At 44.5% G+C, this 12,593-nt stretch overlaps 1 protein-coding gene across 1 annotated transcript in view; it reads right to left on the reverse strand.

Moving 5' to 3' along the window:
- ITGAX (integrin subunit alpha X) overlaps positions 1-12,082 on the reverse strand; it is a 44,305-nt gene extending 32,223 nt beyond the window's left edge. Inside the window, exons 1-14 of the mRNA XM_006942113.4 lie at positions 11,930-12,082; positions 11,292-11,397; positions 8,057-8,160; positions 7,690-7,760; positions 7,423-7,537; positions 5,922-6,052; positions 5,659-5,804; positions 5,263-5,416; positions 4,804-4,954; positions 4,523-4,596; positions 3,969-4,098; positions 3,717-3,859; positions 3,387-3,527; positions 3,085-3,294 (exon numbers count right to left, since the gene is read on the reverse strand). Of these exons, the coding sequence (XP_006942175.3) occupies positions 3,085-3,294; positions 3,387-3,527; positions 3,717-3,859; positions 3,969-4,098; positions 4,523-4,596; positions 4,804-4,954; positions 5,263-5,416; positions 5,659-5,804; positions 5,922-6,052; positions 7,423-7,537; positions 7,690-7,760; positions 8,057-8,160; positions 11,292-11,397; positions 11,930-11,963 (1,710 nt within the window). The 5' untranslated portion in view covers positions 11,964-12,082. The remainder of the gene's footprint in view (positions 1-3,084; positions 3,295-3,386; positions 3,528-3,716; positions 3,860-3,968; positions 4,099-4,522; positions 4,597-4,803; positions 4,955-5,262; positions 5,417-5,658; positions 5,805-5,921; positions 6,053-7,422; positions 7,538-7,689; positions 7,761-8,056; positions 8,161-11,291; positions 11,398-11,929) is intronic.
- Between the last annotated feature and the right edge of the window lie 511 nt (positions 12,083-12,593).

Below are 12,593 nucleotides of genomic sequence, written 5' to 3' on the forward strand. Positions count from 1 at the left end.
AATGGAATTATTACAACCAATCCCTCAGAAATACAAGCAATTATCAGGAAATACTATGAAAAATTATATGCCAACAAACTGGACAATCTGGAAGAAATGGACAAATTCCTAAGCACCCACATACTTCCAAAACTCAAACAGGAAGAAATAGAAAACTTGAACAGACCCATAACCAGCGAAAAAATTGTATCAGTTATCAAAAATCTCCCAACAAATAAGAGTCCAGAACCAGACGGCTTCCCTGGGGAATTCTACCACACATTTAAAGCAGAGATAATACCTATCCTTCTCAAGCTTTTCCAAAATAGAAACAGAAGAAAAACTTCCAGACTCATTCTATGAAGCCAGCATTACTTTGATTCCTAAACCAGACAGAGACCCAGAAAAAAAAAGAGAACTACAGGCCAATATCCCTGATGAATATGGATGCAAAAATTCTCAACAAGATACTAGCAAATCGAATTCAACAGCATATAAAAAGAATTATTCACCATGATCAAGTGGGATTCATTCCTGGGCTGCAGGGCTGGTTCAACATTCCCGAATCAATCAATGTGATACATCACATTAATAAAAGAAAAGATAAGAACCATATTATCCTGTCAATCAATGCAGAAAAAGCATTTGACAAAATTCAGCATCCTTTCTTAATAAAAACCCTCGAGAACGTAGGGATAGAAGGAACATACATAAACATCATAAAAACCAATTATGAAAAGCCCACAGCTAATATCATCCTCAATGGGGAAAAACTGAGAGCGTTCCTCCTGAGATCAGGAACACAGGGGGATGTCCACTCTCACCGCTGTTGTTTAATATAGTGTTGGGAGTGCTAGCATCAGCAATCAGACAACAAAAGGAAACCAAAGGATCAAAATTGGCAATGATGAAGTCAAGCTTTCACTTTTTGCAGATGACATAATAGTATACATGGAAAACCTGATAGATGCAGCCAAAAGTCTGCTACAACTGATACATGAATTCAGCCAAGTCGCAGGATACAAAATCAATGTACAGAAATCAGTTGCCTTCTTATACACTAATAATGAAGCAACAGAAAGACAAATAAAGAAACTTATCCCATTCACAACTGCACCAAGAAGCATAAAATACTTAGGAATAAACTTAACCAAAGATGTAAAAGATCTGTATGCTGAAAACTTTAGAAAGCTTATGAAGGAAATTGAAGAAGATATAAAGGAATGGAAAAACATTCCATGCTCATGGATTGGAAGAATAAATATTGTTAAAATGTCAATACTACCCAAAGCTATCTACATTTTCAATGCAATCCCAATCAAAATTGCACCAGCATTCTTCTCGAAGCTAGAACAAGCAATCCTAAAATTTGTATGGAACTACAAAAGGCCCCGAGTAGCCTAAGTAATTTTGAAGAAGACCAAAGCGACAGGCATCACAATCCCAGAATTCAGCCTCTACTACAAAGCTGTAATCATCAAGACAGCATGATATTGGTGCAAAAACAGACACATAGACCAATGGAATCTAATAGAAACCTCAGAATTAGACCCACAAATGTATGGCCAACTACTCTTTGACAAAGCAGGAAAGATTATCCAATGGAAAAAAGACAGTCTCTTTAACAAATGGTGCTGGGAGAACTGGACAGCAACATACAGAAGGATGAAACTAGACCACTTTCTTACACCATTCACAAAAATAAACTCAAAATGGATAAAGGACCTGAATGTGAGACAGGAAACCATCAAAACCCTAGAGGAGAAAGCAGGAAAAAAACCTCTCTGGCCTCAGCTGCAGCAATTTCTTACTTGAAACAACTCCAAAGGCAAGGGAATTAAAAGCAAAAATGAACTATTGGGACCTCATGAAGATAAAAAGCTTCTGCACTGCAATGGAAACAATCAACAAATCTAAAGGCAACCAAGGGAATGGGAAAAGATATTTGCAAATGACATATCGGACAAAGGGTTAGTATCCAAATCTATAAAGAGCTCACCAAACTCCACACCCAAAAAACAAATAACCCAGTGAAGAAATGGGCAGAAAACATGAATAGACACTTCTCTAAAGAAGACATCCGGGTGGCCAACAGGCACATGAAAAGATGCTCAACGTCGCTCCTCATCAGGGAAATACAAATCAAAACCACACTCAGATATCACCTCACGCCAGTCAGAGTGGCCACAATGAACAAATCAGGAGACTATAGATGCTGGAGAGGATGCGGAGAAACGGGAACCCTCTTGCACTGTTGGTGGGAATGCAAACTGATGCAGCCGCTCTGGAAAACAGTGTGGAGGTTCCTCAAAAAATTAAACATAGATCTACCCTATGACCCAGCAATAGCACTGCTAGGAATTTACCCAAGGGATACAGGAGTACTGATGCATAGGGGCACTTGTACTCCAATGTTTATAGCAGCACTCTCAACAATAGCTAAATTATGGAAAGAACATAAATGTCCATCAACGATGAATGGATAAAGAAAATGGATAAAGAATGGATAAAAGAAATTTTATATACACAACGGAATACTACGTGGCAATGAGAAAGAATGAAATATGGCCTTTGTAGCAATGTGGATGGAGCCGGAGAGTGTTATGCTAAGTGAAATAAGCCATACAGAGAAAGACAGATACCATACGTTTTCACTCTTATGTGGATCCTGAGAAACTTAACAGAAGACCATGGTGGAGGGGAACAAAAGAAAAGATGTTAGAGAGGGAGGGAGCCAAAACACAAGAGACTCTTAAAAACTGAGAACAGACTGAGGGTTGATCGGGGGTGGTAGGGAAGGGAGGGTGGGTGATGGGTACTGAGGAGGGCACCTGTTGGGTTGAGCACTGGGTGTTGTATGGAAACCAATTTGACAATAAATTTCATATTAAAAAAAAAAAAAGAATCAAGTCCTCATAGAAACAGGGAACATACCAATGTGTCCGTATCTAAAGTTCCAGATTTTCCTTGCTGCCTACAAGGTGCCCAGGGCTAGGCAAAGGAAGCAAGATAAGGAAAAGGAGAATTTTCTTGGTGGCAGTGCAGAAGACAGGAAGAAGCAAGGAGGAGGTGGTTGTAACAACAGAATTTGCGACCAGTCCTCACCTGGCTGTGGGAGGGGCTGATGCCCAGTTCTGAGGTTCCATGAAATAGGTAGACAGCACCCCGGTTCTCCTGCTCTCCTGGGGCCCCAATGGCCACATCTGTCAGCTTGTCCCCATTCACATCCCCCAGCACTGTCAAGGCTGCCCCAAAGCGGCCCCAGGGGTGGCCCTGCTCCCCACAGAGAATGACTTCACACTGCCATCTAGCTCTCTGAAGAACAAAACAAGTGTCAGGACCCAACCAGGCAACCCCTCCACCCCACACCCAGGTCCCACCCAGCCCAGGTCTCATCAGACACTTACCCCCAGGGGCAAGTGGCACATGGACACCTGCCCCCCCCGGGTTGGCTTGTAATAATGTGGAGCCCCAATGAGGACGAGGTCAGAGTTGCCATCTCTGTTCACATCGACAGAGCAGAGGGAGGCCCCAAAGTAGGAACCAATCTGGAGGATAGAGTGTGAAGTCATCTTGCCTGCCTCTGTCAGAGGCATCCCCTTCTAGGATAGGTCCCTCCTCTCCCCAGTCACCAGGGACTTCCCCCATGGATCCCAAAACCCCTTGTCCTCCCTCCCTCTCTGCCCCTGAAGACCCTGCCACCCTCGTGTTTCACTCTGGCTTCCTCTACATCCAACCTGGGTCCCTGCAACTTCAGCCTTCGGCCTCCATTGCCCGGATGCCTGAGTGAAGATGACAACCTTCCCAGTATGCTGATGGCGGGGGGCCCCCAGGATCAGGATCTTCACCCCCTTCCAAAGTGCCAGCTCAGTGGAGTAACCTGAGGGGGGCAGGCCTCAGCATAAAAGCTTCCTCCCTACTCCCCGAGCTACTGCCCTTCCCAGGCAGTTTATCTCCCTCCTGTGCCCCCAATCACAGCCTTTTCTCACCTAGATAAGAGTCCCTCATATCCACATTCTCTTGAGACATGTTGATGAAAGTGGGGCTCATATTTTTGGGGTATAGGAAGGCTCCTCCAGACCAGCTGAAGCTCCCCACAGCCCCCAGAACTGGCCCGTCCTGGGAGGAAAGGATTCCAGGGCTAAGCAGGTTTGAGTCAAAAAAAGACAGCCTATTCTAAAGCAATGCCTACCACTGATTCCACTTTTCTTTTTTCATGTTTACTTATTTTGAGACAGAGAGAGAGAGAGAGAACGAGAAGCAGGTGGGCAGAAAGAGAGGGAGGAAGAGAATCCCAAGCAGGCTCCATGCCAATAGCACAGAGCCCAATACACAGAGCTCAATCCCACAAACCTCTAAATTATGACCTGAGCCAAAATCAAGAGCTGGACACACAACAGACTGAGCCACCCAGGTGCCCCTGACTCCACTTATTATTTGGAATTCTCTTTCTCCACTCATTCATCTAACACCTATCCTTACCTTCCCTCCTCCCACCACTCCCTACCTCCTACATCAATGGCCTGAAAACGGCCCCACTCACAGGTGAGAACACAGCGCTGAAACCCTCCTGGGACATTTCCAATTCAAAGGAACTACTGCTTATGGTCTGCGTACCTGGAAGAAGACATGACACCTGGGTTCCAGGGGGAAATACAGGCTTTACCAAGTCTGAAAAGGACATCTCAGCTTTAGAAGATCTAATGTTGGACATTAATACCCAAAGGGAGGAATTGGTGGCTATGACAAGTGCGTCCAGGTCCAAGAAGGGAAAGCATTTATGGGTTATGGCTTCTAAAGTGAGTACTTTCATCTCTGACTTACCCTCAATGGCAAAGATCTTCTCTTTCAGTTGGTTTTGAATGTCTCTCAAAGCATCAAAATTCTCCACTTGAAAAATGTGCTCATGGGAGGGCTTCGATGCAATGTCATTTAATTCTTTCTGGGAATGTGGATTTTGAAAAGCCGATCCCACCTGTCCCCAACAAAGACCAACTCAGTGAAAATAATAATAAATTCAATATGCCTGCCACACGCTGGGTGCATATCCCCCAATAACTCCACAAGGTCAATATTATTACACTCTGTGTACAGATGAGAAAAATGAGGCTCAGGCAACATCAGGGAATTTAAAGAAAAGGATCAGGGTCCCCAGGCTGGAACACAGCTTTCATATTGAAAGTAGTAGACGCTGAGAGAGCTGAGGTTTTTGCCCTAGAAAGGGAAGTTGCTTTAAGAGGAAGTGAAGGGAGGAAGCGGTGGGAGGGCATTTCCACATCCTACCCCAACTGCATAGCGAATGATACCGGCAGCTTCAGCCCTAGGGATAACATCCTCATAACCCAGGGGGTCTCCTCGTTTCTGACCATCAGTGATGACAATAAGGATCTTGGAGGCATCTTTTCGGGCCCCACTTGAGGCACTGAACAGTTGATTTCTGTCAGAGAAGAAGATCCAGAGACCTGTGAACAGAACTGCTACTGGTCCCTTATGCCTTTTGAGAACAAGTTGTTGACCCTTTCTCTTGGAGGTCCCAGTCCCACCTGTAGACCCCCAGCTTGGTGAGGAGACCACAGGCTGAATTTCTGTCCCAGTCTGTCCCTCTCTCATGGAGATAGGTGAGGCCTAAAGGAAGACCCAGATGCTTTGGGGAAGGACCCGGGAGAAGGGAGGACTCACGTAACCATTTGGATGGCTGTAGCTGTGTAAGTGAACCCTCGCAGCTGTTGTACAGAATCCAACAGGCTTAGTGGGTTTGAGCTGTATATGAAGTCTTTGAAAGTGAAATGCACCCAGGAATGGTGGGAGAACTGCATCAGAGAGAACTGGGAGAATTGAAGGGGGCTGGGAGCCAAGGCCACTTGACCAAAACCCCAGGCACCCCACCCACAAACCTCCCACAGGGCCCCTGCACACTTGCCTTCCCTCCCCCAAGGACACACCTGGGTGCTAGGTCTCTGGAACTGGCTCATAACGGCCTTCACAAAATTCAACATCTTGGTAAAATCTCTGAAGGAGATGCTGCCTGAGCCATCGATCAGGAACACAATATCCTGCTCCTGCCTTGGACACTCTGAGAAAGGAAGTGGCACCAGTTCTCCAAGGAACACTCCCAGAGCCCAGAACCTCAGCATCCTGGCCACAAGAACTCACTGCCCCCCAACCCAGGGACCTCCCTAACCCCTGCCTAGAATAGGGTCCTTTGGCCTCCTTAAGTCCCTAAAGAGGCTATATCTGTGATTCAGCTGTTCACACCTGTGTAGTCAGCCTAGGTGATGAAAAAGTGAAGTTCCTCCAATCCAGATGGTAAGAAACGGGGAGCCCCTCCTTCTACCTTGGCTGTCTGTGCCCCTCTCCCAAGCCCTATCCCACTCCCTCTCCCATATCCCCATGATCCAGCAATGAAAGGAGCCTGCTTCAGCCCCTGGCCAGAATCTGTCCTCATTAGTCAATGCCAAACTGTACTTTTGTTAAATATTTTTAATGTCATCCCTGGAAATAACCACACACTGACCCTGTTCTGTTCTCAGCTTAAATATGGGCCCCTATTCCCCTCCTGAGTGTATTCAAAATTGGTCAAAAAGAGGAAGCTCTCCCAGTTCTCCAAGAAGAGACCTCCCAGCCTCCCTCTTTCATTCCAGAGGTTCCCACCAGACAGTGGTGTCCTGGGTGTTCTTATGGGAGCCCAGATTCCTATGGGCGAAGTCTAGGAGGTGCTAGAAGAGAACTCCATTCAGTGGCCAGATGTCAGTTTCCCCAAGGGCTTGAGTGGAAATGTGAAACCAGGGAGGGGCCTAGTGTGCACACATACATTCATGCATACATATTCACATACACATACATACACAAACAAACCCATGCATACTCATATGCACACATATACACACATACTCATATATATACACTCATGTAAATATACATACAGGCACATATGCATGTGCATATATATGCACACATATATACATCCATGTACATAGATACACACACACATACACACACTGCTCAGATTGTCTGCGCCTTCATCATTCTTTCCCATTCTGTTACACAAATTGGTTATACCCCAGGGCGTATTGACTGAAAATAAATTCCCTTCTCCCTAAAAATAATAGCAGCTAACATTAATTGAGCCCTCACTATGTGCTAAACCTTGGCCATGGATCATCTTATGTCACTCTCAGGGTTGGGTGTCATTATCCCCATCTCACAAATGAAGACACTGAAGCTCCAAGAGGGTTAGGTCATATAAAAGTGGAACAGTAATGTAGCAAGATGTGAAAGCATACAGTGACTACCCAACTCATGTCTGGAACTGCTATACCATCCAGTATATATTTTTTCCAGATGTCTTTTTTATCCACTCTGGCAAAAGTGTCTCTGGCCCACTACACTCCCAATCACAAGTGTGTGGGCTCCTCAAAGGAACCAGTAGCCCCCAACACTCACCCTGCAGGGCAGCCGGGAGCCTCTGGGCCTGCCAGGAAGAGGAAACCAGCAGGAAACAGAACCCAGTCAAGTACATGTTCTCCTTGCATGTATGGTGCACTGTGGGGCCACAGGCCTAAGGACAGAGGTGTCTGATGGGAAGGGCTGTCCCTGCTTCCGTTCCATCCTTCCAACCCAGTATTTTCACACTCCCCAAGGTCCCCAGCCCCACTAACCCCAGGTCCCCATTCTTCCCTTCAGGACAGCTCTGCAACCCAGGTAACTCACCAGCAGTTGAGAGGGGTTGGTTGAGGCTGCCAGGGACAGGCCCAAGGACATGTTCACTGCTTCTGGGGGGACTGAGGGGACAGATATGTGCATGGTCACCCTCAGATCTGTGTAAGATCTGGGCAGGGGTCACCTCAACCCTGCAAGACAAGGAGGTCTGGAAAGTGAAGGGGGCTTTCAGGTCTTGATAGAGCCATGAGGGTAAGGGGTGTGATGGACAAAGAGGCTATGAAGGGATCAGGAAGCTTGTCTGAGGGTGAGGGTCTGCAGACAGAGCTGGAACTGGGAAGTGCATCTTCTGTGTTCCCCCCAGGTCCCCAGAGCAATGGAGTTTGGACCTGGGTCCCAGGGAGAGGCAGTGACTCACTCTTCAGGTGGATGGGCTCACACTTGCCCGTTCTATAGTCACACTGGTAGAGGCTACCTGTTTGGTTGGCAGGCTTTATCTCCTGGGGGGCTCCAACCACCACCCTGGGGGGAGGAAGACAAAGAACACTGAAGTTAAGAATATGGACAGTGGAGCCAGACTGCCACTCGGCAAGTTTGCTTCATCTCTAAGCCTCAGAGTCCTTATTTGCAAAGTGGAGATTAATAACAATTTAAGTTACACATGGGAGGGGTTTTTGTCTGTTTTGTTCTCCTGTATATGTCTGGCTCCTTTAGTAGTAAGTGCTCAATAAATATTTCTTGAAAAGTTGATCCTTACCTATCTTATAAGATTATTATGATAACGAAATTAGTACTCACCTAGAAATGCAAATCAAAACTACATGGAGATATCACCTCACACCTGTCAGAATGGCTAAAATCAACACAAGAAACAAAAGGTGTTGGCAAGGATATGGAAAAAGGACCCCTCATGTATAGTTAGTGAGAATGCAAACTGGTGCAGTCACTGTGGAAAACAGTATGGAGTTTCCTCAAAGGGCTACAAATAGAACTACTGTATGATCCAGCAATCACACTCTTGGGTATGTACCCAAAGAATACAAAAATACTAACTCAAAAGGATACAAGCACCCCTGTGTCTATAGCAGGATTATTTACAATAGCCAAGATATGGAAGCAGCCCAAATGTCCATTGATGAATGGATAAAGAAGATGTGGGATACACACACACACACACACACTATATATATATATATATATATATATATATATATACATATATATATATATATATATATATATATATATATATGACTGCACCAGTTTGCATTCTCACCAGCTGTACATGAGGGGTCCTTTTTTCCATACCCTTGCCAACACCTGTTGTTTCTTGTGTTGATTTTAGCCATTCTGACAGGTGTGAGGTGATATCTCAGTGTAGCTTTGATTTGCATTTCTAGGTGAGTACTAATTTAGTCGTCACAGCAATCTTATGTATTCAGCCATAAAAAAGAATGACATTTTGCCATTTGCAGTGAAATAGATGGAGCTAGAGAGTGTAATGGTAAGTGAAATAAGTCAGTGAAATAAGTGAAATAAGTCAGAAATATGATTTCATTCATGTGGAATCTAAGAAACAAAATAAATGAACAAAGGAGAAAAGAGAGAGAGAGAAACCAAGCAACAGATTCTTAATTATAGAGAATAAACTGATGGTTACCAGAGAGGAGGAGGGTAGGGTTATGGGTTAACTAGGTGATAGCGATTAAGGAGTGCATTTGTTGTGTACGGTACTGGCACAAAAACAGACAGATCAATGGAACAGAATAGAGAACCCAGAAATGGACCCAGAAATGTATGGCCAACTAATTTTTGACAAAGCAGGAAAGAATATCCGATGGAATAAAGACAGTCTCTTCAGCAAATGGTGCTGGGGAAAACTGGACAGCGACATGCAGAAAAATGAACCTGGATCACTTTCTTACACCATACACAAAAATAAACTCAAACTGGATGAAAGACATAAATGTAAGACAGGAAACCATCAAAATTCTCAAAGAGAAAGCAGGCAAAAGCCTTTTTGACTTTGGCTGCAGCAACTTCTCACTCAACATGTCTCCAGAAGCAAGTGAAACAAAAACAAAAATGAACTATTGGGACCTGATCAAAATAAAAAACTTCCACACAGCGAAGGAAACAATCAGCAAAACTAAAAGGGAACCAGTGGAATGGGAGAAGATATTTGCAAATGACATATCAAATAAAGGCTTAGTATCCAAAATCTGCAAAGAACTTATCAAACTCAACACCCAAAAAAACAAATAATCCGTGAAGAAATGGACAAAAGACATGAATAGACATTTCTCCAAAGAAGACATCCAGATGGCCAACCTACACATGAAAAAATGCTCCACATCACTCATCATCAGGGAAATACAAATCAAAACCACAATGAGATACCACCTCACACCTGTGAGAATGGCTAACATTAACAACTCAGGCAACAACAGATGTTGACGAGGATGCAGAGGAAGAGGATCTCTTTTGCACTGCTGGTGGGAATGCAGACTGGTGCAGTCACTCTGGAAAACAGTATGGAGGTTCCTCAAAAAATTAAAAATTTAAGTACCTTATTTATCCAAAGTATTTATCCAAGGGATACAGGTGTGCTATTTCTAGGGGCACATACACCCCAATGTTTATAGCAGCGCTATCAACAATAACCAAAGTATGGAAAGAACCCAAATGTCCATTGACAGATGAATGAATAAAGAAGATGTGGTATAGCCAAAGCATAAGAGACTCTTAAAAACTGAGAACAAACTGAGGGCTGATGGGAGGTGGGAGGGAGGGGAGGGTGGGTGATGGGTATTGAGGAGGGCACCTTTTGGGACGAGCACTGGGTGTTGTATGGAAACTAATTTGACAATAAACTTCATATATTGAAAAAAAAAGAAGATGTAGTATATAAATACAATGGAGTATTACTGGGCAATCAAAAAGAATGAAACCTTGCCATTTGCAACTGTGTGGATGGAACTGAAGGGTATTATGCTAAGAGAAATTAGTCAGAGAAAGACAAATATCACATGACTTCACTCATATGAGGTATTTAAGATACAAAACAGATGAACGTAAGTGAAGGGAAGCAAAAATAATATAAAAACGGGGGGGACAAAACATAAAAGACTCAAGTATAGAAAACAAACAGAGGGTTACTGGAGGCATTGTGGGAGGGGGGATGGTCTAAATGGGTAAGGGGCATTAAGGAATCTACTCCTGAAATCATTGTTGCACCATATGCTAACTAACTTGGATATAAATTAAACAACAAATAAATTAAAAGGAATGCATTTTTTGTGATGAGCACCAGATGATGTATGGAATTTTGCATCACTCTATTTTACACCTGAAACTAATATAGCACTATAAGTTAACTACACTGGAATTTAAATTTAAAATTTTTAAATAAAATAGATCAGTGACCACATAAAGCATGCTTGGCACAGTGCTGGGCACTTAGAAAGTGCTCAATAAATGTTAGTTGTAATCATCAAGATGGCAAGACAGTACCTGCTTTCAGTACAACTCTTCATATCCCTAAGAGAATTTCTACACCGGGCACTGGAGAAGAGAATCATGGGGAAGGACAGGACGTTGTGCATGGAAAGGAGTTGATGAGAACCAAAAGCCAGTCACCACCCAGTCCTCACCAGGAGTTGGCATACTGGACCACACTGTATCCAAACCCAGCACTCTGCATAAGGAAGGTTGTTGGCTGGTCTGTGTCCAAGTTGAAACAGAGAGAAGAAGCCAAGCCTGGGAAAAGAGGTGAGAAGAGAAGCTCTGAAGAAGGGTCTTCCTCCTATTCCATCTCCCCAGACCCCAGATTTGCTCTCCTCTCCAGGTCCAATGCCCTAGTGTCTCCTGGACTTCTGAACTCTTGGGCTCAGGCTTCCCCCAGTCCTGCTTCTCTCCTGCAGGAAGTCCAGAGACAGCTCTTCACTCATTGGCCTGCTGGAAGGTTTCAATTCTCCATTGTCACAGAGAAACACCCAGACTCTAACTCCTTTGCCACCCTGGGGCTTCTAGGAGAAAGAGTCCAGGAAAACTTGGGCCAAGGTGACATTGTGAACAGAGCACAAGGTTGACTTGTTCTACCTACTTGGGAAATCTCTAGATTGTTCAGGCAACTGTCCTCTCCCTCTCCCTCCAAAAACTCCAGATACCAAGCCCTGTGTAACTCCAGATCCCTCCCCTAATATCTGCGTCCAAAACATGTACATTCTCAGCTCTTTCCCTATCTGGACCCCAATGCTCTCATGTCTCTTCATTGGAGCCCGCCACTTACCCATCAACAGGAGGAAGGTCCTGATCATGGTCATGACTGGAAGGTAAGATATGGGCTTCTGAGTTCCTCAGCCACTGAGGGAACTGGACAAAGGTACAGAGGGGCCAGTGAGCAGAGAGGTAGTCAGGAGAATAGAAGCAGAGAGGGAAGTTGTCAGCATGACTCAGAGGTGGAGGGCGGAGAATAGGACTAAAATAAACAGAGAAAGGGGCTGAGGCAGCCCACACATCCTGGGTCCAAGAGTCTTTCTAACCAGAGATGGCTTGCTTCTTTTGCTTTAACAAACTAGACTTAAGTGAATGCAAATCCCCTCCCTGCCTCACCTCTTTAGCTTCTCTAGTTGTACAGGCAGAAGTTTCCTCTTGACCTTGAAACTTCAGTTAGCCTGGGGAGGGAAAACAGGCAGATGCCAGGGTCAATTTAGGGCCCTAATGGAGACTCTGGTGGGTACTCTCAGACCTGGAAGCCTCTGGGCTAAGAAGCAAGCATCTGGACCTTAGGAGGAAAATGGAGTGGGCATTTAGTCATTTACTCAACAAGCCTCATTTGAGGCTAATTACGCATCTCTCTATTAGCAAAGAGATAAAACACAAGCCACAAGACCCAGCCCTGGGGTCAGTAGAGAAGGCAAATGTGCAACAAGCAAGGTATTGCTATGAGATGA

This window comes from Felis catus, chromosome E3, assembly GCF_018350175.1.
Source record: "Felis catus isolate Fca126 chromosome E3, F.catus_Fca126_mat1.0, whole genome shotgun sequence".
NCBI classification, from domain to species: Eukaryota; Metazoa; Chordata; class Mammalia; order Carnivora; family Felidae; genus Felis; species Felis catus.